This window comes from Lissotriton helveticus, chromosome 4_1, assembly GCF_964261635.1.
Source record: "Lissotriton helveticus chromosome 4_1, aLisHel1.1, whole genome shotgun sequence".
In the NCBI taxonomy this organism is placed as follows: domain Eukaryota; kingdom Metazoa; phylum Chordata; class Amphibia; order Caudata; family Salamandridae; genus Lissotriton; species Lissotriton helveticus.
In genome coordinates this window covers 1,565,659,601-1,565,687,576 of record NC_136063.1, presented here as the reverse complement: position 1 = coordinate 1,565,687,576, position 27,976 = coordinate 1,565,659,601, and the positions used below count along the sequence as shown (strand labels likewise).

The following is a 27,976-nucleotide window of genomic DNA, read 5'->3' as shown; positions in this document are numbered from 1 at the left end:
TCTGACCATATCACAGGTCTAGGGTGCTTCACCAAAATATCAGTAAGGTTGGAGCAAATAAGATCTAACGTATGGCCGGCTTTATGAGTGGGGAAAGTTACCAGCTGGGTAAGATCACCAGCTGCTAATGTGGAAGTAAAATTCGAACTAAGATGGCAGGTATCATCATCAACGTGAAGATTAAAATCTCCTGACACCGTATAGTTAGAATACCGTGAGCAAGCCTGAATAATATAATCCATGAGCGATGCTAGATGGGAAGAACTGGAATTGGGGGGTCGATAGATCAAAAGGCCAGAACAGGTGGTCGAGGCCGATAATTTGATACAAAAGGTGAGGAAAATGATATTTTGCCTGCCCAAATATCTCCACTACATATACCCTATGTTACATGTCATGTGCATGTCACCCATGCATATTTCCTTGTAGTGGCCTGAATCACTAGGCCTCTGCAAACATGTTCTGCATTAGAAATGCCAGTCATCAAGTCTCCCAAACATTAAGTTAGCATAAGGCCCATGTATTTGCATTGCATTGTGCACTTTTAAATAAATATTGTAATGAACCCATTTTGTGGCGCAGCCCGAGCCACTTTTCTGAAATAAGGGTGTTTCATGACTCCTGACACACTGAAGCTGCAGTTACGTCCCTCTGACCTCGCATACTTCTAGCTCAGCCGAGAGAAGCCCAGCAAGAGGCCTGCCAAGACTGTATTATGTATAACTGTTATCCGAGGGAGATAGGGTCTAGCCATTCTGACTCCATTTAAGTAAATCACGGTGCTTGCAACCATAGAAGAGCTCACAGCCCTCATGCAATGAACGAATAAATATGCCCTCTCTGTCTTTTAGTGACGAACAACCTTTTCTTCAGATAATACATCCCCTGACTCTAGATATCAGTTGTACTAGACGTGCTCAAGTCGCCTTGACACAAGAGATCTCTCTACTAGGTTGAAAGTCAGCCTCCTCCCAGTTACACGTCAATTGCACGTCATGCTCAAATTGCACAATTAGGGCACAGTTCGAGCTGGTCATGCCAACTCCTCCTCTAAGTACCCACCCACCTATGACACCTACCTATCACACACCTATGACTCATCAAGTGTACACCCACATGTTCTTATCTCATTTTCTGTCTTGTTCTGCCTCGAGCTCCCTATGTACAAGGAGTAAAAAGTATATATATGATGTTTTGTTATTAAATGATTAGAAGACTCTTCCTGAACCTCTGTGGTGATGGAACTAATTCTCCCTTTGACTCGAGTTATTGGAATAAAGCCCATTTTAACTCAGATACCACGGACTCTGCTTCTCACTTGATGCATGCTAATTGTTAATGCCTAGAAATTCAGCCAGGGTAATATTTTATTTACCACATAATTTGGCACCCGAATAGGGACATATCCCTTTCCCCACTCGCCGGAGTTGTCGGTCTAGTCTTTGCCCCCTTCTACAGCCGTGACGGACTTCAAAGCGCACCAGCAGGACTTCCTGCCACTCCCTCAGGCCCACGGAGGAGGACGGACTGCGACCAGGCATCCATGTGAGGCGGTGAGAATCGCGGATCGTCTCAACCAGAGGCCCAGCCCGTGAGAGAGCAAGGTCCGAGGTCTCCAGAGGTCCACCTGTTCCAAGGCGCAAGCGTAGTCAAGTCAAGTTTCCGAGGCCTTCAAGTTTCAAGTTCTGCTTTCCCGGTGAGTACCACTATGGGAAATGTATCAAGTTTCAAGACGGGCTCATTTTAAATGAGAACGGTCAAGACGGGCCCACGGTAAAAGGTGGGAACGGTCAAGACGTGTCTCAATTTTTTGGGACCGGTATGGTTGTACTGTATTTTCAGTGCACAAACTGTTTTTCAAGTACATGTTTAACTCTCTGTATCAGTTTAGGTTGTATCTGTATCTGTTTCAGTGTTTAAATTGTTTAGTGTGAATGATTGTTGATTGTTACAGTCTATTTTTGTGTATTGTGTTTCCATTGTATTGGTTTCTGTTTTCAAAATTACGTCAGATAGGGACCAGAAGAGGTTTACTAGAATAGACAGTTAAAATCCGGCCTAGAGACACACCTGGTCATTTTATGTATAATAAGCATGGGCTAAACGCCATTTGAAAAAGAAAGTCAAGACCCTCTCAGAAAGATGCCATTGAGTTATGGCGCAAAGAGTGACATAGGAGAATAAAGAATGATTTCAATAAAGCAGAGAGAACTAAACAAGCCAAGAAATGCCGTTGTTAACTGGTATTTATCCCGTTCTGTCAGAAAAACTAGCTAAAGTGACCACCTCAGAAAGACCCAGTAGGTAGAGAACGCCACCACCTGTACCCTTTAGAGTATGTAGAATTAAAGCCAACAACATCTGAAGAGTTCATTTCCTTGTATCTAGACGAGTCCCTTCTGGACTGCGAAAGTGCCTTGTGTGTAACTAGTTGGTTTATTTGTGAATTGCGCTTTGTGCTTAAGACTTGTGAATAGTTTGTTACATCCATGTGTGTAACGCCTTGTGAATGGCTTGTAGTTGCTTGTGAATAGCGACTTGAGATTAAGACTTGTGAGTAGTTTGTTGAATTTTCTTAAGTATAGCTCCTTGTAAATATGCCTTGTGAATAGCGTGTCATTTTTGTGACTTGTTGAGTTTCTTGTAAATATGGCTTGTAAATAGCGCCATGTAGTTATGGCTTGTGCAGAGCATGTTATCATCAGGTCCCTAGCCATTACGTTAGGCAGGAGAGAGCTGGATCTCTTTCAAGTGCTTAGAGAAAATGTTTTGAAGATGTGCGTATGTGTTATGTGATAACGTGGAGAGATGAGTTCATGACTTTCCCATGTACTGCAGTCATTGGGGAATGATTGTGCTTCAGCTGCCAAAGAGTTAATATCTTGTACTGAGTAGGCAGTATTTGTTTTAACATGCTGATCAACAAGGTGTGGAGGGATTTTGGCGTTTTTTGGTGTTTGGGGGGGGGCGTGTTTTTGAGCGGAAATTCGTACCCGTTCCAGTGGAGGGATTTGGTTGCTTTTTGGTGAGGATTTAGGGAATAGCTTGGACTACTGTGCTGCCAAATTTGAAAAGGATCCAAGCTGTGGAAGTGGTGGAAAAAGCATGTTTTGTGTGGAGGTGCGATTTGCCATGTTATCCAATGGGCGTATTTCTGAAATGTGAGATAAGGGTTTGCACCACGAAGAGTGCTTTAATGTTTTCACGGTAGAGAAGAAATTATAGAACAGACCGATCTTAGAGAATGTGCTTTAAATTAGTGTAATGCAACAGTGTTTTTTGTTTAAATAGGGATGTTTCTAGAAAATATGAATTATTATTTTTCCCAATGCAAGCTGCCCTTTAGCGTGTGACAGTTATCCCACTCATTTAGGAAAGTGGCTATTTGTGAAATTAATGAACGTGGCCCTTTTTGATAGCTACAATACACTACCATGTTAGTGCAATTGCTAAGAGTCCCCTACATTAGTTTAGTTTGCATTCATTTAGTTTCAAGGCTCACCTATGTACTTTGACAGGCTGCTGATAGAATGGTGATATATTGCACGGTAAAAGCAGTGTTCATTAAACAAGACTTGGAAAATAGGGTTTATTACGTCAGTTAGGCTGCAATGCTTACACAGATGGTTACAGATAAACATTTAGTGGAGACACTTCAATTGATGTATGCAGAGAACAGTCCCAACCCAACAGTCCATGATAATTCGTTTCTTTTTCTCAAATGCAAAATGCATAGCCTTGTGTGCAGAAGCACATTGTCCCATATTTGTGTGTTAATTTGCATGCTAAACAAATGCCCATGTTTCAAATGTCTTGCCTTCTAGCTGAATTAGTTAGACAAAAGTGTTTTTTAGAAAGTGTAGCTTTTAAGTAGCAGTACAGAATTATTTTAAAATGCTAGCATGTCACTCAGTTACAGAAAAATATATGTCTTTATTAATTTACTTTTTACCACGTTTTAAATTTTGCTTCAGTTAAAGTTAGAAAAGCTCTGGCCTGGGAAGAGATATGTTATGACGTACAAGGAATGTGTTTTTTAACCTTGAGACAGTCCGTCGAGACCGAGATGGCCTGGTTCCCAGTAAATGTTTATGTAAAGGGAGGGCTACTCCCTCTTGGAGCGAGCAGTGCCTGTCTTGTTGGCCATAACCCAATTCTTTCCGCGATCCCTTTGTTTATGTAAAGGGAGGGCCACTGCTCATCAGACTTACACTAGCTTCCTTCGCATGTGGAGGGAGGAGGCTTGCAGCTCACTCTTTAAGAAACTTGGCAGACGCCTGGCTCTTTCAATGAGCTCAGCGTTGGCAGCGACCCAATTTTAGAGAAGCAGAGACGAGTGAGAGGCTTGTCTCCTCTTAGTGATGTTTGACACTGAGCCAGCTCCTGGCTCTGAGGGTAGGGGTAGGTTAGCAAGGAGTGAGTTCGTAGCGAAGTTACCTGCCCAGCCCCTCTGACTTGTGTACAAATAGTTGCTCTTCCTTACAGATAAGTCATGCTTGCAAATGTATAGTTTAAAAAAGTGTAAACAGAATAATTGGCAAGAGTCTTGCTCTTGCAATGAGTTCAGCATCTGGCAGTCATTCAATTTTAGATCACAGTGTAGCCCGGCTTGGAATTGATTCAAAGCTCCGAGCGCGAACATAATTCTAGAGGGAGGGGCTGCTTCTCAAAGGAGTATCGAGGCTTCTAGGCCTTCTGTTTATGACAAAGAATAATGTGGATTTTATTCAGATACATTTAGAGAACATATTGTAGGTAGTATGGTCATACTATTACCAGGATTTAGAGTAGGATTTATTGTAAAACTGCAGAGCTTTTGAATTGAAAATTCATTTTTCTTTATTTATTTATTTCTATGTAATTTATTTTTGCTAGATTGATGACAGTGAGCCCTAGCATTTACAGTCAGACACTAAAGGAACGGCTGGACAGTGTTTACATGCCTGCCAACACAGCACTGATACAGTACATAAACGACATTCTAATTACAGCAAGATCAGAACCAGACTGTGACATTGCATCTCTGACAGTCTTGCACTTTCTGTGTAAAGCAAGTGGTGTACAACACTTGCTTTCCAAGGAGGGTACACCAGGTATACAGCTAACACGGTAGTAAGCTAACACAAGAATCATACAGCTCAATACTAACCTTTCACAGCCCAGGACACAAAAGGAAGTACGTGCCTTTATTGGCCTCACTTCTTACTGTAGGCAATGGATTCCCCAGTATACATATCTAGCAAACCGCTCATACAGTTAACTACACAGAAGGCACCCATTTTGACTGTTCTCCCTAGGACACAAGAACACACCTTGGCATTTGAGGAATTAAAAAGAGCATTATGTCAAGCGCCAGTTTTAAGCGACTCCATGTTACAGTAAACATTTTATGCTTTTTTATTTTTATTTATTTTTACATTTGACTGTAGCGAGACTGACAGGATATGGACTGACATTATTTCAACCACACATAGAGATCAGACGTTGTAATATTCTGAATCCTGCAACGCGTTTGCCCTCAAGTACAGTAAATGCATCACCACATGACTGTGTGGAAGTAATGAATAAACCAAGACAAGACCTGACAGATATTGCACTTCTAGACCCAGACCTGACACTCTATGTAGATGGATCATGCATGAGAACAAGTACAGGAAACCTTTTATGCATTGTATGTTCTCTTAAACAGAACACCGACTCAACATTTGAACCCACGCCTCCAATTGGAGACCAGAACCAGAGCTAAGCACTTGAAAGTAAACATTTATACTGACTCACAATACGCTTTTGGCGTTGTTCATGATTTCGGGGTTCTGAGGAGAAAGAGAGAGGTTTCTTGAGACCTCCCATGGGACCAAGATTCAGCACAGCCAGCTTATTCAGGCCCTGTTAGAGGCCATACATTTACCTACAGCCATTTCTATCCTGAAATATAAAGCTCATACCAAAGTTACAGACACCATTACCCAGGGTAATGACCTGGCAGACCGAACAGCTCAGACAGCCCAGACACCAACAGACACGACAAGGACAGAGGTACCATTACTGACAACATGTATGACAGTCAGGGACCCTACTCAAGATGTACTCGACATACAGACACATGCCACCACAGATGAGATAAAGAAATGGACTGAACAAGGAGGGGTCCAGACTAACCAAGGTTGGATGACTAAGGGAAAAGCACATGGTTTCTTTCAGATTCTATGATACAAATAATCATAAACACAACACATAGTCCCGCACACTTAGGAGAGAAGGCAATGCTAGACAGCTTACAGAACATTTGGTTTAACAAGCAGCGAACATGTATGATCTGTTGTCAGTTCAATCCAGGTAAAGGCATTCCGGTGGAACAAGGCGGATTTCATCCTCCTGACCACCCTTTTGAAGTTCTCCAGATGGATTATATCCAAATGGACAGATGTAGAGGTTTAACAAGTATGTCCTAGTAGTTGTGTGTGCACTGTCTAGATGGACAGAAGCATATCCAGTTCCAGATTATACTGCTGTTACAACAGCCAGACAATTAGTGCGCAGTACTTCCCCAGCTATGAATCACCTCATGTGATCTACCTCATGTGATCTATTCAGATAACGATCAGCCATTCTCCTCTGAATTAATGAAACAAGTGTCACATCTGTTAGGATAGAAATTCCATTGTGTCAGACACCCAGAAGCAGCAGGCCTTGTTGACAGTAACATGCTGACAGATTACCTGGCTTCCTTGATTTCTGCACTACTCTCTTTTCGTTCACAGGTTGCTGCCGCCTTCCCTGACAACACCCAGGTCAAGGAACATGCCATAGCACCAGAGGATTCTATACCTGTGTCCGGATTTTTGATCGTTCAAGTCCCCTTGAGCCACGTTGGAAGACGCCGAAGTTGGTGGAAGGACGTAAAGGCCGAACTCACCTTCATCACTACAAAAGACACTTTGGAACTTTGGAACTTTGGAACTTTGAAACTTTTAATAAAGAACACTGACCTTTGCTAGAAAATACCCCTCAGCAAGAGTATAGGTCTAGATTAAGAACTAGCAAGTCAGACGTAGTTTAATTGTTTAAGCCCACCCAGTGGTGAATCGGTTAGACTCGATTCTGACATGTATAAGATCACATATGAGAATAGCAAGAAGAGAGATAAGAAGGAAAAGTACTGCAAGGTATTACGCAGTAGATGTATAGTTACTTTGATCATCCTTTTTATTCTGTGCATTGTTATAATTGGTGTTAGTTTATTGCTACATGTTTTCTTTCCCATTTCCTCACATATACATTCTTCCAGTAACAGTACCATAGAGCATACATTTAGTGAACTGCCTCCCCATGAATTGTCATATCGACTTGCACTACGTAACAATACATTTATTCAAATGTTACACCATTCTCATCAGACCAGCAATGCGACCGATTGCTGGGTATGTGGCCAACTGCCTCCTTATCAAGAAACGAAGGGAGTTCTGCCCTTCTACCCTTTACCGTTCTCACACAATGGTTCGTGTGGAGCATGGTTTGCTCTAATGACATCAATAGATAGAAGGTACATAGCTTATCCAGGTGGCTGGATATATGGAAACCTGAATAAAGTAATGAATGAAGCATGCTTTCCAGACAAAGACGGATTCCCCCAAAGAAAGGGAACCGATTTAGAGAATGAAGAGTACGAACAGGGAAATGCATCTGTTAATTTTATAATGTTAAATGTTCAGCCCAAGCAAAACACAGGCCCACCGTTTATATCAGTCCTGCCAGCAAAAGGTGATTTATGTGTTAGTAAGAAAGGCTCAGTACATATGGGACACAGCAAGTGTAACACTGTAGTAGAGTTTGATGATAACGGACTATCTTCTTTCAAAACATCACGCCATACCTATTTCATTTGTGGTCAGACAGCCTATGTACATCTGCCCTTAGACTGGGGTGGGACTTGTTATATAGCATTCTTATTGCCACCCGTTTTTCTAGCCCCATCAAATTATCATAGAGATTCACGACTAGAACATGTTAGACAAAAGAGAGAGACAGATTCTGCAGGGATCGATCAGACTGAAACAGCTTGGGAGCAATATACAGATTTCAACAGAGGATTCTTTTTCTTCATAGGTCCCGTCCAAAACAGTAAACTGATACGCAGGTTAACAAGGACTCTTGAAACAGTTGTAAATATAACTGCATCTGCCCTGGCGAACTTGACCCAGGAACAGTCTGCTATTAGACTTGTCGTTCTTCAAAACCGCCTCGTTCTAGACGTCATCTTGGCGGATAGGGGCGGAGCTTGTAGAGTGATCCGATCTAGTTGTTGCATTTTCATCCCAGATAATGCACCATCTGTGTACGAAGCAATAACAAGGCTCCACAAGATTGCTCATGCCATACATCAAGATCCAGGCACATGGACTTGGTCCAGTTGGTTCTGGGGTGTAATATCTGCATGGGGATGGAAAGTTATATCCTTCCTAGGAATGGCCCTACTTATGGTATTTCGGTTGCTGTCTCTGTCTGCAGTGTGGTCCGGCGATTTGCAGCCTGCGTGCCACTGCCTGTGTTCCCCATCCACGTAAACAAAGGATAAAAGATGAAGAAATGATGCTGTATGATCAACTATACGGTCTCATGAATATAGATGTATCCTGAAGGGTTATGTAGGTGACAAGGAGGGAATGAGGAAAATTATATTTTGCCTGCCCAAATATGTCCACTACATATACCCTATGTTACATGTCATGTGCATGTCACCCATGCATATTTCCTTGTAGTGGCCTGAATCACTAGGCCTCTGCAAACATGTTCTTCATTAGAAATGCCAGTCATCAAGTCTCCCAAACATTAAGTTAGCATAAGGCCCATGTATTTGCATTGCATTGTGCACTTTTAAATAAATATTGTAATGAACCCATTTTGTGGCGCAGCCCGAGCCACTTTTCTGAAATAAGGGTGTTTCATGACTCCTGACACACTGAAGCTGCAGTTACGTCCCTCTGACCTCGCATACCTCTAGCTCAGCCGAGAGAAGCCCAGCAAGAGGCCTGCCAAGACTGTATTATGTATAACTGTTATCCGAGGGAGATAGGGCCTAGCCATTCTGACTCCATTTAAGTAAATCACGGTGCTTGCAACCATAGAAGAGCTCACAGCCCTCATGCAATGAACGAATAAATATGCCCTCTCTGTCTTTTAGTGACGAACAACCTTTTCTTCAGATAATACATCCCCTGACTCTAGATATCAGTTGTACTAGACGTGCTCAAGTCGCCTTGACACAAGAGATCTCTCTACTAGGTTGAAAGTCAGCCTCCTCCCAGTTACACGTCAATTGCACGTCATGCTCAAATTGCACAATTAGGGCACAGTTCGAGCTGGTCATGCCAACTCCTCCTCTAAGTACCCACCCACCTATGACACCTACCTATCACACACCTATGACTCATCAAGTGTACACCCACATGTTCTTATCTCATTTTCTGTCTTGCTCTGCCTCGAGCTCCCTATGTACAAGGAGTAAAAAGTATATATATGATGTTTTGTTATTAAATTATTAGAAGACTCTTCCTGAACCTCTGTGGTGATGGAACTAATTCTCCCTTTGACTCGAGTTATTGGAATAAAGCCCATTTTAACTCAGATACCACGGACTCTGCTTCTCACTTGATGCATGCTAATTGTTAATGCCTAGAAATTCAGCCAGGGTAATATTTTATTTACCACAAAGGGAAGGCCCTCAATAATACCGATTTGTTCATAGTGAGGCGACGTCATCCGCCATTTGGATTTATGTATGATTGCCACCCCTCCTCCCTGTTTACCGTTTTGACGATTGGCACATAAGATATTATATCCGTCAGGGATTGCCAGGGAAAGAGCAGGGTTTGTCACCTCACTGAGCCAAGTTTCTGTCAGGAATAAGAGGCCCCAGTCATTATCTGTTATAGACTGGAAGATATCTAGCGCATACTTTACCAGCGATCTGCAATTTATTAAGCCGGCTGTGAGATTTATTGTCACTCCGGGACCATGGGTCAGAGGCAAGGTGTTCAATATAGGCAATCTACATCTATGTGAATCATTATTCCAGGAGAAAACACAGGTCTCACAAGGGGAGTCCGTACTCTGGTTTTCCAGAGTATTGAGCATAGTGTGAGGTCCCCCTCTATGTCTTAGGGACATTAATGCCTGCTTGCTGTACATGTTCCTTCCATCACAATTAATTTGGGCAGCATTTCTGGCTCTGGCCGCGGAAATGTCGCGGACGGGCGTAGACAGGCTTTTCCGGAGTATTGAGCATAGTGTGAGGTCCCCCTCTAGGTATTAGGGACATTAATGCCTGCTTGCTGTACATGTTCCTTCCATCACAATTAATTTGGGCAGCGTTTCTGGCCCTGGCCGCGGAAATGTCACGGACGGAAGCAGACAGGCTTGCCTTTGGCGCACCCGCTGCGCGGCCAATTGAGGGTGGCCATATCAAGCAGGAGATGTCAGGATTGGCCTGTCCACTAGAACGCAACCCACGACCTGACCCCAAGATGGCGGCTAGTTTTGTGTGTCCCCCTTAGCAGCACCTACTCGGCTGCAAGGGCCTAGCAGAGTGGGGAAGTATGCGGACTCAGAGCGGAGTCCACGAAGGTAATGACGTTTTAAAATCAGCACAAAAAATTACAATAAATCACCAGAGTATAAGATTAAAAATTGTGTCCACTAACTTCCCGGCTTTCCGCCTCAGGAAGTGTATGCTTGCTAATCACCGTGCGTGACTCCCAGCACGTCTTATGAGCAGGGGATGTCGGGAGCGGCCTGTCCACTAGAGCGCAACCCACGCCCTACCCCCAAGATGGCGGCTAGTTTTGTGTGTCCCCCTCAGCAGCACCTACTCGGCTGCAAGGACCTAGTAGAGTGGGGAAGTATGCGGACTCAGAGCGGAGTCCCCGAAGGTAATGATGTTTTAAAATCAGCACAAAAAATTACAATAAATCACCAGAGTGTAAGGTTAAAAATTGTGTCCACTAACTTCCCGGCTTTCCGCCTCAGGAAGTGTATGCGTGCTAATCTGCTTAATGTGGTCGCGCTGTGACCTCCATTAAGTAAGTCCTGGGAGGGGTCGCGGGGTGGCTGGAAGTGGGAGGACAAATGGGCGACTTCTGGCAGCAACTGGTGACAATGCTAAGCAGAAGTGACAGGGAATTATGGCAAAATCTGGCGGGAATCACTTTGGGCAGAGGAGAGATTTATGCAGAGTCCGGAGACCTGATATGTGGAAACTGGTTGAGGACCTGCTTTAGTGCGCTCTACAAGTAGAACTTAACATAAAGCTTTAAATAAAGACAGTGTCTCTGTGTACACCTCAGTAGGCGTGGCTGACATCAGTCCTGCCAAGTGTGTTGAGTTATTCAGTATAAACAGAAGCACTGGGACCGAGTTAACATTACTGAAAAATGTATGGGGGTTTGGAGCACTGACATTTGGTGTTTCATCTGGTCTTACTTGCACTGCTTTCTGTTTAATATTTTACTCTCCATTGTTCATGCACGATTGTAAAGATATCATAGTGACTTTAAAGAAATGTGTGCATAGATAATACAATTCACATTTAACCATTTCTATCTCTCTAAATAAAGTTGTTGTTCCTTGTGCTTCTTAAAGTGAATCTTTTCTTTCTGTTTTTTTTTTCTGATGTCAATCTTTCTTTTTATTCAAAGAGGGTATTTATATGATCAAAGTGACTGCCTACAATGAATTCTACAGCACTATACACCAGGTTGGATCATTCTATGTTGAAATAGCACCAACTGGCCTCGTCATATCAATGAATCCAAGTAAGGTCCAAAAGGATGAAGTTGTTCACTTCACAGCATCTCTCAACAAGGGGTCATATGTAACCTACACATGGAACATGGATGACCAGACCACCTACATCAAAGAAGGCAAGAACCAAATAAATCTACATATCGTCATGTTTCTTGCACACTCAGAATTCAACAGCAAATTAAGTGACACAAAATCGTATTACCAAATGTTTTAGCAGAATATGAATTTTGCTCACTTATAATTAGGCTAAGCTAAGTCTATATCCAGTTACAGAAATTTCATACTGAAGATGTATGTTGATTTTCATTAAAGACACATGTTTGGCTCCTTTGGCTGCTTTTGTGTGATTGTGGATTTGCAGGAAGGAAGTAATTTGGTTTGAGATGTGTTAGGTGTGTATGTGTGTGCTGCGGCAGATCACTTGTGCACACCATATAAATAGTTATCTAGCCGCTATGTGCCTTTTTTTTTACAAAAAAAGAGACCATTTGACTAATTTCTTAGTAATACTACGATTCCTGTCGGGGTCGAGGGTCGAAGTCCATAGCAGGCTTTATACGAACAGCTAGAGTCGTAATGCCTAATAAGGTCATTTGTACATGCCGCTAAGTGTTTGTGTGTCAGGCTTGTATGTGTCTGTGATGGCTAGCTGAATATTGTACATGATGTATGGGCACCCTTTCTGCTGCATGGTTCAAATTGTGACTGTAGTATTGTAAACCTATCCCACTTTTCAGCCCCATTCATCGGGAATCTCCTTAAACCATGTTATGCTTCACTCTACGTCGTCCTCTGAAAGGATATTCCAAGTTTTTTTTTTTTAAGTCATTGATGTTTTTTTCTCTTTTTAACTTGTTTTACTATTTTCTTGAGACTTTTGATTTCTTACCTTATGCATCATTATTTTTCTCATATCTATCGTTTGTGGTCCCAACCTATATTGCTTCAAAGTAGTAGCTTATTAGCTTTCCCGGTGCGTCTGACCTCCAAGCACTGTGCTAAGGGTATAGTGAAGTTAGTCCGAAAGACCCAACTTAGACCAATCATTGCCCTCATTGTGATTATCTTTACCCAAAATGTTTAGGTGATGTGCCACCTAAAGATAATGTACTTTTAAAGAAATCGGGTTATTGGTTGAGGGGTGAAAAAGCCCCACTCAGGCAACTGCCACAATCATTGTCAGGGTGAATAACAAAAGTCACTAAATTTACCTGTGCGTATCCCTCTGGTACTTTGGTACAAAAGCAGTCAGCTGTAACTTAGAGGCACTGTGTACAGTTTTTATGGAGCACTCAAAAAATAAAAAAGTGAAAACACCACTAAAAAATTCTCGCCACGCCACCTCAGATCGGAACCTAACATATGCAAATCAGCCTTAGACCTCCTACAATGGGAGCAGTACACTTCGAACTGCCAGGCCACATCTCCTCTGAACAGGAACATTAGAAACCCCAGACAGATGTCAGCTCAAAGGCTTTGTCCGTGGGGTATACCTTAATTCCTATGGCACAGTGAATATAGGATTTTGTCGTTTTTTTCCCAAACCAGCATTCTTACTAATAATAATTTTTTTATTCTTATTCTAAGTTTTTTTTTTAACGTATGGTTTTTCCCCTGACCTTTACATTATACCAAAATTACATTAATTTAAATATTATCAGAAGATGTAAGATGAGAAAAAATCTGGACAGAGGTTCTTTGTAGGGCCTCCAGTCCTACTAGTCTGTGCGCAAACATAAGAATAAGAGGGGACAGGAAGGCATGCAGCCAATTAGGGTCTTGAGGCTGCATGGGTGACTATTCACCACCTTGAGTGTTCTTGTGCTGCCTGATCCTGTTTTTTATGTTATGTTTTAGGATTTGTAAAGAGCATGGCTGTCTCGGCAAAGGGACGTACCAGCGCTGACTGCCAGGAAGAGAGGGTGGGAAAGGAAGCTACTGATCAGTGAAAGAGCCAGGTCTTCACCGCCTTTCTCAAGGCTAGAAGGTTAGAAATGATTCTGCTGGAATGAGGCAGAGAATTCCGGAGGCTCGGCGCAAGCATCTTAAATGAACGCCCTCCCACTCTGGTTCTGTGAAACCGAGGGACTTGTGCCAGGTGGAGGTCGGCCGAGTGTAAAGCACGTGTCAGGATGTAGGGACGGCAAAGATCTCTCACAATCGCTGGGCCAGAACCTGCAAGAATTTTGTGGGCAAAGCAAAGCATTTTAAAATGGATTCTCTGCTCTATAGTCAGCCAATGAAGGCGACATAGAAGGCCAGAGATCGAGACTTATCCTATTTGGTGAACATAGGTGTTTCAGGGATCTGATTGTATGTCTGATTTTATCCTTGATATCCAATTCAGAATATCGGTGGTACTAAAAATAGGAGCCAAAATGTTATGAGTGTAATAATATTGAAATAAGTATTATGGTTTGTAAATATTTTATTTTCATATATTATACAATAATATTTGTTTTTAAATCAAAAACTCAAATATCGTTGTATAATACTGTTTTTAAGTGTTAAAATATGTATATGTAATTTTTATAAAGTTTGTGTGTGCTAATTGTGTTTGGCATAGTGTGTGTGTGTGTATACCGGTTCAATATAAAAAAACAGGTCCCAACACGCTCGGTTTCCCATCCAACAGTTTATCGTGGCTTGGGATGGATGGAGCTTTCATTTTATGCGGCAAGCCCAGCGTGAAAAACGCACTACCTTTAAGATTGGGGGCCACAAGCTGCTTATTCAGTGGCATGTGTGCAGGATATATAAGAGGGACCTGCATGCTGAGGCTCATCCAAGGGCTTAAAATAACATGGCAACAGCTGTAATAGAGTGCATCAATATAGAAAATAATTTTTGGCAACACTACAAGTCCCACGATTCAATGCGAGCTCATAAGAGCAGCCCATTGGAGGGCACGTATTTTTAAGTGGGCAGATGTGTCAGTATTGCACACCAGACTGTTTCGCCTCGGAAGACGTGCAAGAAGCACAGAAACGCGTCAGGCGTAGAACCACTAGTCTGCTGTTGCTGCCGATCGGCATGCTGATCCTGCTTTCACAGCAAATAAAGGTTTGAAATTCACGGATGCAGAGTGCGTCTTTGCCCAGGGGGGGGCAAACTTATATATATATATATTTCCCTGCTGGACCACACAAATATGATCATTAAGATGATCGAATTTTGTTTGACAAACAATTTTTTTGTCTTTGATGGAACCATCTATAAGCAGTCACAGGGCACGGCGATGGGCACCTGTTTTGCCCCCAGCTACGCCAATCTATTCATGGGCTGGTGGGAGGAGCAGGTGGCCGCATCGATGGAAGAGTTTGACACCAATGTTGCCCTGTGGCTGCGTTATATTGACGATATTTTTGTAATCTGGAGTGGATCGAAAGAATCAGCTAGGGATTTTGTGATGAAACTAAATAGGAATGACCTGAATCTGACCTTTAATGCAGACATTAGCAAGACCTCGATTGAGTTTCTTGATGTTTCTGTTATTATCAATGGTCACAGCATTGAAACTAAATTGCATCGCAAAGTTACTGCAGGGAACAGTATCCTTAGGGCAAATAGCTCACACCCCCGCAACTTGGTACAGAGTATCCCCATGGGGAGTTACTACATGCCAGGAGAAATTGCAGTTCAATAGAAACCTTTGAACTAGAAAAATCCACAATGTGTAAGAGATTCAAGGAACGTGGTTATAGTACAAAAACAATTTTGGAGGCCTGCAAAAGGATGGAGAAAATTGATAGAAATGATCTGCTATATCCAGTAAGGGAGAGTGACGGCACTGAAAAAGTAAGATTCATTACAACTTATTGTGGACAGGCCAACAAAATCCGGGAGATTTTTTAAAAACATTGGCACGTCCTTCTAAGTGATGAACACCTGAAATCTGATCTAGGGAGCAATCCACAGATCACTTTTCGGAAAAGCAGATCATTGAAAGACGAATTAAGCCATAACCATGTGACTCAAGAGAAACGGGGCCAAGCAGGCATGCAACAAGGTTATGAATGCTGTAACAAATGCAAAGCATGCAAAGGGAGTTCAAATTGTGACAAACTGGTGGTCCCCAGTACAGGAAAGGAATTTGTGATCAAGAAACACTTAACCTGCAATACTACACATTGTGTATATATCCTAATATGTCCATGTAACAAATGGTATGTGGGGAGTACCAAACATCAGGCCAAAAAGAGAGTTCTTGAGCATCTTCGAGCTATTAGGAACAATAACAGATTGTATCCGATAGCTCGTCATTTTCAATCACATCACTACCAGGATGAGACAGGATTATGTATGGTGGTGATTGACAGTGTGGAACTTGGGATCAATTAATTTGCATAATTATCGGGGAAAGTACCGAACATTATTGTGCATTTACTGAGCTACACGCAATTCCTAGGTGTCAGCTCTTCTTGTACGGTCATAATGCAAGACGCCTGCTGGCAAAATTATACTCTAATGGCCGCTAATCTGCCACTAAATTAAACCATAACGAGTGCCTCAGAACCAATACCAGGAGGCATTCACAGAGTTCACACATATGTATCACACATGTGAAGTTCTAGTTGCACAAAGAGAATGCTGGTCTGATAATTATCATAAACCATCAAGTGACATTGCTGCCGAAATACGTAACAGTTATGGGTAATGTACCCTAACAAGATTCCACTATTTCATTTTACCTAAACTCTGCGGAGACCTAAATGACTGGGTAATGGACCCTCTGTTCAAATAACGGCACATTCCAATGCGTACAATTGTATGAAAATACGCAAATCAGTTCATAGCAATGTATCAGATACGTTATCGGGAATCAAAATCTTAGGGTACTGTACCCTTATTAATAAGCATTTCCCCAACAATGACTCAATAGATCATATCCAGATATGCATCTCTTTTATATCAGGAATGTGGGAACTGGTACATCAGTGTCAGTGGTCAAAAAAGTGATGTGATAAGGAGGTGATGTCCATAAACTCTAAATAAAAGAAAAAACAGTGCATATTAGAGAGGCGGTAATGTTGATTACTGGAAGGGGTGTGGCAAAAAATGTAAGACCTGTTCTAATCATTACAGTGTACTCAAGAAGTAGGGAAATGGGTCACAATGAAGTATCCCATAAATTCATTCCCTCTACTAAGTTGCCACACTCACCTCACCTACCTCCTACTTATTAAAATAATGTGAATTTTCGAAAAAAGAAACACTGTGATTCTTAGGTTATATGGACTTCCAGACTAACAATGTTGCAATATATCGGGCCTCTAGCGGCATCCTATATGTATGGCCAGCTCTTCACCTGAATTTAATCCATTAGGTGCCTTAGTATTTAATTCGATAATGTACCTTGACTCAGATATCCTTAGGGTTTTCTCACGATCTCCTCCCCTGGGATGTGGCAAAATCCTATCCATGCCCCAATATCTTAATAGATTGCTATCAGTTTGATGCTGAACCTCAAAATGTCTTGCCACGGGGTAGTTGCAATCCCTGTTGGTTATGGCCTGCATATGTTGTAGAATTATAGTTTTAAGTAACAGCTTCGTGCTCCCTATGTATCGTAGACCACAGGGGCATTCAAGCTTGTACACTACAAAATCGCTGGTGCAAGTGATTAGTTTCTTGATCGTTTTCATTCTCCTTGTTTTCGTTTTCCGGAGACTGCCACTCTACACCCTGTAGCTGTCTCTGCTTGGGCTGTGTCTACATGCCTTACAGGAATTGCACCTCTTAAAACCAACAACACCACCTAGCCAGGTGGTAGTTTCAGTTGGATTATTATAGCTATGGACTAGCTGGTCCCTTAAGGACCTGGATTTCCTATAGGTTATGGACGGTGCTTTGCTCACTACAGTACCTATTACTGGGCCTGTAGTTAAAAGATTCCAGTGTCGTTTCATGGCAAATCGCAAAGAATTAGATTGGACATTCTATGTTGCAATCAATCTAGGAATGAAAGTACTGCACTCATCTTTCCTTCTGCTGCCAAATAGTGCTTCACAGCGGGAAATCTTGCTAACTTTTGTTACAGCTGTAGTGATTACTTTCTCATTGTATCCCCGCTTTTGGAACCTATTTCTCATGAGATTCTGTTCCCTCTGATAACCCTGCTCAGTGCTACAGTTTTTCCGAGCATGGAGAAATTCCTCATAGGGAATGCTGTTTTTTAAGGGGATGGGATGGTTACTTGTAGCATGTAGCAGGGTATTCCCCACGGTCTCTTTGCGGAAAAGGCTTGTGACTATTTGTCCATTCTCTATTGTTATTGCCACATCCAGGAATTCACAATTAGATGAGGTAATAGAATGGGTAAATTTTTGATTTAAGCTGTTCCTGCCTAACTCAGCAATGAACTCCTGTGCCAGGTCCACCGGCCCATCTCGTATCAGGAACAGGTCGTCAATATAAGTCATAATTCATAAGTCATAAATTCTTATATAGCGCACAAATCACCAAAAAGGTCTCAAGGTGCTTAGCAAGGAGAGACAGCAACCATGAATGAGTGACGCAGGTTAATTAGGGAAAAGCCATGTTTTCAGACCCTTCCGAAATGCCGAGTGATTGGATATGGATGACAGATGAAGGGGCAGTTTGTTCCAGAGTAGGGGGGCTATATAGGAAAAAGCCCGACAGCCGTTTCTCGTGGTTCTGGCCCTTGGCTGGACCAGGAGGCATTTAGAACTAGATCTTAAAACTCTGGAAGGATTATACCAAACCAATTTATTTGCTAGGTAGGAAGGACCAATTCCCATAAGAAGCTTATGAACGATACTAAATATCTTGAAGTGACTTCTTTGGCGCACCGGGAGCCAGTGTAGTTCCCTGAGACTAGGCAGGGCTGATGACCTGGGGGACAGGCCAAGCACAAAACGAGCTGCGGCGTTCTGAACCGTCTGTAGCTTGGTCAACAGACACTCATTTATAGAAGCAAACAGAGCATTACCATAGTCGAGACGACTGATAATGAGCCCCTGAATCAGAGGTTTCCTGGATTCAAGGGGAAGCCACTTGAATATTTTACGCAGCCTGCATAGGATGCCATAGCAGGTACGGGACACAAGATTGATGTGGGACTTCATAGAAAGGGTAGATTCAATCATGATTCCCAGATCACGTACCACCTCCATAGGCTCTGGGCAGAGTCCCATTTCTGGCGGCCACCAATCTTGTGACCATATCTGCTTGGCTTTACCAAACTGCACTATTTCTGTCTTGCTGCAATTCAGTTGGAGTTTATTGGTACTCATCCAGTCCTTAATCGCGATCATGCATTTCTGGAATCTGGAACGGGTATCAAAAAAGTCCAAACTGCAGGTAATCAACACCTGAGTGTCATCTGCGTAAGACACTGTTAAAAAACCAAAAGATTTTATTATGTTGGCTAGGGGGGTAAGATAAAGATTAAAAAGCAGGGGACTTAGGATAGATCCCTGAGGGACTCCTACAGAGATGGGGATCCTACTGGATTCAAGGGTGCCAACCTTTACATAGGGGAGCCGGCCTGCTAGATAACTCTCAAACCAAGCACGGGCCTCTGACACCAATCTCCCACAGTCGTTGACAGAGAACGTTGTGGGAGACGGTGTCAAAGGCAGCCGATAAATCCAGTAGGATAAGGACAGCAGACTCACCCCTGTCAAGAGTGAGGCGAATGTTGTCCACTACCTCCATCACAGCAGTCTCGGTCCCGTGGGCAGGGCGGAACCCTGACTGCGAGGGATCAAAGAGACCCTGTTCCTCTATAAAAGTTGAAACTCGCTTATTAACAGGATGTTCCAGTACCTTCCCAAAGTAAGGCAAAAGCGAGATCGGCCTATAATTGGACAAAGTGGTAGTGTCACTATTAGTTTTTTTTAGAATAGGCTTAATCTGGGCCACCTTTCCGCAACTGGGAAATGAGGCTGAATTAAGAGGCATTAAAAATGTTAGTAAGGGGGCCAACCAGTGACGGAAAGATCTTATCACACTTACGCGGGACCAAGGCATCTGTGGGGGAACCAGATTTCCCCTTCATGAAAGCTTCTAATACTTCCGCCGTGGTGGTGGGCTCAAACTCCACAATGGATGGAGACTCAATGTGGGAGGGGGAAGAGAGGTGGCGGGGAGAGATTTCACCAATTTGATGAATATCTGATTTAAGGACAGCAAATGTGGAGTAGATTGTCTTGATTTTATTATTTTATTAATATACCTGATCCAGATAGGGAAATGCTTGGTGAACCTGTCGTTGGACTCCACCCACACCACCTGTTCCTCCCACCAGCCCAGAAAAAGATTTGCCAGGCTGGGGGCGAAACAGGTGCCCATCGCTGTCCCAGAATGTTGTCCATGTAACGTTTTTTCAAAAATGAAAATGTTTTCTTTCAAACAGTACAACATCATGGTCTTTAACATTTGTGTATGTTCCCATAATGAGATGTATCGCTTCCAGAATAAATACATGCAGGCATCTACACCTTGTTGTTGATTAATGCAAGTGTACAAGGAGCACACATCTAGAGCTATAATGTGATAGCTATTCCCCCATTTGATATCATGAATTCGTCTTAAAAAGTCACCACTGTCTTTACAGTAGGATCGCAGTTTTACTACAAATGGTGCCAAATAAGAATCAAGAAAAATCGAAGTACTTTCCAAAAGGCCACCATTCGAAGATACAATTGACCTTCCTGGTGGCCTTGTGGGATGTTTATGCACCTTAGGTAGGAGATAAAAACATGGCAGTCTAGGATTGTCTGTCTTCTAAAATAGGTATTCCTCTTTGTCCAACATGCCTTCCACTCGCCAATTCATGAGCAGTTCATGATACTTCCCTATGGACTCTCTGTAGATTGACCATCCAATTTCCTCGTAGCAATTTACATCACCTAGTTGTCTTAAGGCGTCCTGGTTATAATGTTCAACATCCATTATCACTACGTTACCGCCCCTATCCGACTGTTTTATGATAAATGTTCGATCTGATGATAGATTGAGAAGGGCGGTTCTCTGGGTTTTGGTCAGGTTATCTTGCCATGATTTGGATGGATGATCCTTTAATTTATTCAATTCATAAATGCACAATAATGTTCGGCACTTTCCCCGATAATTATTCAAATTGATTGGTTTATCCTGAATGAAATGTCAACATCGTTACGTTTATTTAAATGTTGATTTAAAACTTTATTTAACATCATGAATTGTGTCCCAATGCATTATGTGAGCGGCGAGTATGTTCTTCATTTCCATGCACCTCGACCTTTATTTCTATGGAAAGTTGGGCACGGGTCACCAAACTTAAAAAAGCATTGCCGAAACGCGTTGTTGTGGGCACAATAAAGTATAATTGTGCTATCCTCTGGTGTGTCGCTTGTTATCTTTTTCGGAGTTCTGGAGACGTAACGTTTTGTGGAATTTATATATATATATATATATATATATATATATAGCCCAAATCTTCTGCCTTCACCCTCCAAATTGTTTTAATTCATTTTTGCTGGCCTTAAGGATCTGCATACTGTACCACTGCTAAAGTGCTTATGGTCACTCCCTAAAACATGGAAAAATTGGATTACAACCGATTGGTATATTTAATTTACTTACAAGTCCATAGCAAAGTGGAATACTATACACCCAGGTTTGTAAATTAAATGCTACCAGTGGGTTGCAGCACTTATTGAGCCACTCACATAAGTAGACCTTTAAAACATGTCCTAGGTCTGCCATTGCAGCCTATATAGAGTTTTAAACTACCAATATGACTTTTTGAAATAACACCTTTGCCAAGCCTTAAACTTTCATTTTACTACATATGTCACCCCTAAGGTAGGCCCTAGGAAGCCCATAGGGCAGAGTTAATTCTAATTAAAAGGTTAGGTGTGTACTTCTACATTTTACATGTCCTGGTAGTGAAACACTCCTAAATTAGTTTTTCACTATCGTGAGGCCTACCTCTCCCCTAGGATAACATTTGTTGGACTTTGGCCCTTAGGGCAGGTTCACCCCTAAACTTTTTGCTTTAAATGGTGACCTGGCAATGTTGATTTTTGGGATTCTGCGCACTTTCACTGTGTCCCAGTGGAAAGTGCGTGCGCACTCTGAGTGCATGTGCTGAGCTAGGCCTGCCCGCCCATAGGAATGCATGGGGAATGTATGTGTCCCTGGTAGTTCCTGATGCGTGGGGTGTACAGGCTTGAGTCTGGTATGTGTGAACTCGTGAGAATGAATGCTGCGCAACGGTATGTGCGGCTGGTATGTGTCTAGTGGGGAAGTATCATTTCTAGACATGGCTGTACGTGTGCTGTGAGGGTGCTGGCGTGTGATTGGCTGGAGCTGGCTGGCATGCCAGGCTCCAGGAAGTCTGGGTGGGTCTGCCCGGTGGTGAGTGGGAGATTAGCATGAGTGATGTGTGGGAGGAGTGTACCTGTGTCCTGGATGGGCTGGGTTTTCCCCACACAATGCTGGCTCCGCCCCCCTGTGGTGTGTCTAATGACCCAAGCCCTGCCAGTGAATAGAGAGGGTGGCTGAGGTAAACAGAGTACTCAAGAACCAGCTGCGACTGGGTCCGCCCCCACTCTGCACCTTCAGACAAAGGAATGCACTGTATAAAAATGGGGCTGTGTCCCCACTGAAGTTGTTCTCTTCCAGGATCCTGAGGGGGCTGCTGCTGCTGCTGGGCCAGAGGACCGCCACTTGGGGTGTCTCCCTGCCTGGAGACCCAGTGAGCTGGCTCTGGGCCCAGCCTTGCCCCCCTGCCTACCAAGGACTTGCTGGAACTCTGCCCTGCTTGCTGAGGGCACCTGGGAGCGCTTTATCCTGTTTGTAGCGCTAGGAGCGTGCTTTATGCCCTCTAGCGCTTGGAAGCGCTTTGTTTTTGATTATAGCGCTTGGAGCGCTGTGATTACCCGCCTAGCGCCTGGGAGCGCTGTGGTTGCAGAGGCCGGTGCCCACCCGGCATTGTCCGCCCCAAGCGAGTGCCACCTCGCTTATTTTCGAGGGTTTTTGTCGCCTGGCAGGTGCCCACCCTGCCAGGGACCTTGCCGCCCGTTTTCCACTTTTTCTTCAAGGGTGCGGACCCCTCGGTAACTTCAGCCCGCGCCTAAAAGTGCCTGGAACGGGTCGCCGCGCTGCCCGCGACGACCCGGAAGTGGTTCGTCAGGCCGGCCAATCAGAGCGCGGCCCGACGGAAGTCCCGCCCCCGCAGCCGCGACCCGGAAGTCAGGCAGGCCGGGGGCAGGACAGAGAGGCAGGCGGAAGCTGCTGCCTGCCGGGGCTCCCATGTGAAGGGAGAGCCCCGGGGAGAGGAAGAGCCCCGCCGAGAAGGACCCCAACGCCTGCAGAGTCCCCCGAGGATAGCCCGGTGAGTGGAGAAGGGCTGGGGGACTCCCGCGGGGTATTTTGCTGTCTCGAGTCCGGGAGGGACTCCAAACAAGGCGGCATTTGTTGTGGGGGCCACGAGGCTCCGAGGCCATTGCTGGATGTTCTGAGCCCTGACAGGCTCTGGGAGGGCCATTGTTGCTTTGAGCCCGGAGAGGCTCGGGGGCATTTTCTGGTTGCGAGCCCCGAGGCTCAAAGGGGGCAATTATTTCACGAGCCCTGAGAGGCTCAAGGCGCCCCAGTGTTAAGGAGCCCAGAGAGGCTCAGGGGCAGTCCACGTGTTTAGAGCCCAGTGAGGCTCTTTGGGTGCCATGTGTGTTTAGAGCCCAGAGGAGGCTCCAGGGGGCATTTCCTTTCGCCCCACCAGTGTTCTGAGAGCCCAGCGAGGTTCCCACATTGGCCCCCTTGTTGTTCTTGAGCCCTGGAAGGCTCAAACCTCAATTGCACCAGTTGCCCAGCACTTTGTGGGCAACTGCTACGTTTAGGACCCTGACACTGGACACAGGGCGTCCTAGCCCCAACAAGGCCAGAGGGCCTAGGGACAGTCACAGAGGGTGACTTACGTGAGTTTGGCGCAATTGTACTTTTCTATGCACCTCTGAATGTATTGTGATGCATCATGTGTTTTCCTCCCTTACACCTCTGAATGAATGTTATGCATTGCATCATGTGTTTTCCTCTTACACCCCTACAGGTATTGTGATACATAGGTGGTTGTTTTCTCCCTAGTACAGGTGGTGCTAGTGAGGTCCTGGTTACCAGTGATTACTGGTTGTGTGCTATTTTGTGCTATATTCTATGCACTAAGTGCTATTTCTGAAAGTGCTACTTCTGATCCCTGACAGTGGTCCAAGTGGCCCTGTCCTGTGCAATATCCCTTGTGAATTCTGCCCGTGCCTCTGGCACATTGTAAAGTGTGTGTTTTATCTAATGTGTTGTGGTGTAATACAAAGGCTATTTTTATATAACCTTGTGTGGAGTTTCCTTTGTGGTGGGCCCTGGGAGTTGTTGCTGGGGTGCGTGCGCAAATACTTAACTTACATCGCCTCCAAGTTTAGCCTTGCTGCTCGCGCCACGTTACCTAGAGGGTGAGCAGGGGTTATCTTGGCGTGTAACTCCCTTGCCCTGACTTGGGAGTGGTGGTCTCTGACTGACTTTGGCGAAAGCCCTGGCCAGCCAGGGATCCCATTTCCAACAACATTTGGTTGCCTTATTACATTTAATAAGTGGTAACATTTGTTTAGGAATAAGTAGGGAATTCATGTTTGGTATCTGAGATATTTTAATTTAAAATCCTCTTTAATGGTGAAGTCGGATTTTAAGTCACAATTTTCAAAATGCCAATTTAGAAATTTGGTGTTAGAAATTGGGTTTCTGGTTGGCAGAGGTATGCACCCTGTCCAAGCAGGAGCCACAATCCTAGTCCGAGTAAGTCAGATACACATCCTAAATTAAACCTGTGTTCACTCTCTGGTAGCTTGGCACAGAGCATTCAGGCTTGACTTCAGAGACAATGTGTGAGGTATTTGTTCAACACTTCAAACAGTAAAACAGTGAACACACTGCACAAATAGATACCCACCTGGTTAGAAGAATAGAGATTAATTTAATGAATAAAACAAGACCTAAATGACAATAAATCCAATGGTGCAACCGAAGTTATGAATTGTTAAAGATTATACTCAAATGTGCCTAAAAAGCACAAAGTGCCAACCGGGGCTTTCTTGGTCATGCTAGACTTGGTCAAATCCAAAAGTTAAGGCCAACCGCAATAGAGTGTCGGTCGAATCCCGGGACCAACCTTGTCCCGCCCCAAAGTACCTTGTTGTGTCATCACCAAGACCCTATGCCTGAAGCAGAGAAGGCGATGCATCTTCATCCATCCCTTCAGATGCAGGTGATGCACCAATTCTGAGCCACGCAAGTCAGAGATGCATTGTCATTGAAGCACAATATGCAAGAGATGCATCGTTGTCAAACTGCACAAGTTGACGATGTGCCTAGAACCAGAGGCAAGGAGCCGTGCAGTCAGCAATGCGATTTCTTCGGCCCTTCCAACAGCAGCGATGCACTGGCACAGGGCCAATGTACCAGTTCCAAGCAGCGCAACAATGGCAATGTGTGAACTTTGGTAGTTGCAGCACTTATACCCACTTTCAAGGCCCCAGGGCTGGATTGCCACTGCTTGGAAGGGCAAGACTCTCAGTTGGCAGAGTGCAGGTGCTGTAGGTAAATGAGTTGGAAGTCTTTGATCTCTCTGAGACTTTACAACATGAGGCAAGCAGACAAGCCCTTTGAGTCACTCTGGTTCTGGGTTAGAGCAATGCAGATCCAGTCCTTCTCCTCCCAGGCAAGAGAGAAGAAGGTCAGCACAGCAGAGCAGGAGTCCAGCAGAGTGGCAGTCCTTGTAGTATCACAGCAGTCCTTATTCTGGGAAAAGTATTCACAGTTCCTGAAGTGTACTGAGTTGTTAGTGTCGGGGGTCCGGTACTTATACCCAGTTGTGCCTTTGAAGTTAGAGAGACTTCAAAGAGAGGCCTTTGAAGTGGAGATAGTCCATACCCTTCCTGCCCTGCTCCAGACCCACTACAGGGAAGTATGAAGCCCTTTGTGTGGGGATAGGTCACAGCCTATCCAGGTGTTTCAGCTTCTCCCTCCCATCCTACCCAGGACTGCCTATCAGGATGTGGATGGCCCACCAGTCATGCCTAATCTTCCTTTGTGTGGGTGTCTGGAGGTAATGCACAAAGCCCAGCTGATTCTCACCCCAGACATGCCCTCAGAGACAGGCAGAAGGCACCAAATAGCTAAAGTAAGAAAATGCAAATTTCTAAAAGTACCATTTTCAGAATTACAAATTAAAATCTAGCTTCACCATCAGTTGGGGTTTTAAATTGTGATTCCAGACACCAAACTTTAGGTCCCATCTCTTTCCAATTGGAAATTACACTTTTAAAATGTAATACGGTAACCCCAATGTTATCCCATGGGAGAGATAGGCCTTATAGTAGTGAGAAACACATTTGAGAGTTTTTCACTACCAGAACATGTAAAACTTAAAAGTGCATGCACTACTTTTTAAATACACTGCACTCTGGCCTTGAGGCTGTCCAGGACCTACTTTAGGGGTGAATTATATATATTAAAAAGGAAGGGTTGGGCCTGGCAAGAGGATTATCTTGGCAGGTCCACATGGCAGTTTAGAATGCACACACAGGCTCTGCAATGGCAGACCTGAGTCAAGTTGACAGGGCTACTTAAGGAGGTGGTACAATCAGTGCTACAGGCCCAATAGTAGCATTTATGTTACAGGCCCAGGGCACACGTAGTGCACTTTACAGAAGACTGATAAGTCAATTATATATGCCAATTGTTGACAAGCCATTGTTACCATGTTTTAAGCAGACAGCACATGCGCTTTATCTCTGGTTAGCTGTGGTAATGGCTATAGAGCCCTAAAGCCAACAAAAACTAAGTCCGCAAAAAGGGGGGAGGAAGACAAAAAGTTTGGGGGTGACCGTGAAGAAAGAGCCATTTACAACAGTTGGTATTGTCGTGCCCTAACTATTTGGTGCCTGTAGCCAGTCTTGTGTCTCATGACTGGGTGTAACTCACTATTAAACTTTGTGAATTCCTCCCAGACAGTCACACAATAGAGGGATTAGGTTTCCTGTAAGGGCCATCATTGTCAGGCTATGAGGGCTGAGCTGGGCACAGTCCCACTTGCAAGTCAATAGGCTGTGCACTGCCTTTACACAAAGAAATTCACACTAGTCCATCATGCTTGCAGCTAGGCTGGAGCCAGGGTAGGAAGGAGGACACTCCAAGCACATCAAAGAGAATCTTTAGAAATCTCTCCTACTTCAAAGAAGGCACCAGCAATAATACTAGGACCCTCTGAACCAAATTTCTGTTTAATTTCTGGTCCTGCAGAGAACTTTCAGTGGATTGCCTACTGCTGGGGGCTAGTGTGTACTTCAGAAGACTGCTTTACTGCACATAGAAGGACTGCACTACTGCCTGAAATCTGTCTTAAACCTTCAGAGGCATGCCCTGTTGTTTGAGCCTTGTTCTACTGCTTGAACCCAGGTATACCAGAGTAACTTCATGGGCCAGTTGGGTGGTCTCCTGAACAGAGTCTCAGGGACAGAAAAGACTCAGAAAAATCTTGAACCCACACCTGGACCCAGCCTGATTGATTCCTGACCCTACAAGTAGTGCCTCTCCAGTCCAGGGCCCTTGGCAGGGGTGCTATAATTGCTCAGATATCCAAAGTCCAAAACTTGGGGCTTAGAAAGTACTCTGAGAACTGATAGATGAGTAGAAGATACCTGCTCATCCATCTGCCCAACGTGCATTTCCGGTCTGCCTAGCTTCATGGCAGCTCCTGCTATGTTTCACTCCACAGCTACAAATCATGTTTCATGACTCTTCATAGAAGAGGTATTCGGTCTAATGGATCCCTCGTTGGGTACAACCTGCAGCTTCATACCGCAGGAACTTTTTGGCATCCAAACGTAGAGATCTTCACTGCAACTTTTTCCAGAAGCTTCCTAACAATGACTCCTCCTCTTCGGACACTACCTGCAGCCTTGCCGGCTGAATTTTACCTTCTTGACATTTTTTTTCACTAACTTTATTCTAAGTCAGAAGGGAAGCACAGACCAGGTTCAATCTACTCCTTGTATCTGACCCGTGCTCGATCAGTCAGCAATGTTTTTCAACTTTGTCCCAGTCTTGTGTAATTAGATGTCTGCGGTTGGTGCTTTGATCTTTTAGGCTCCTGTTTTCATCTTAAACTGTAAAAAGT

General features: G+C 44.0%; 1 protein-coding gene across 1 annotated transcript in view; it reads left to right on the top strand.

Moving 5' to 3' along the window:
* The window catches only part of PKD1L1 (polycystin 1 like 1, transient receptor potential channel interacting), a 1,793,388-nt gene that overhangs the window by 533,784 nt on the left and 1,231,628 nt on the right, over positions 1-27,976 (top strand). Inside the window, exon 15 of the mRNA XM_078688182.1 lies at positions 11,694-11,918. Coding sequence (XP_078544308.1) covers positions 11,694-11,918 — 225 coding nt within the window. The remainder of the gene's footprint in view (positions 1-11,693; positions 11,919-27,976) is intronic.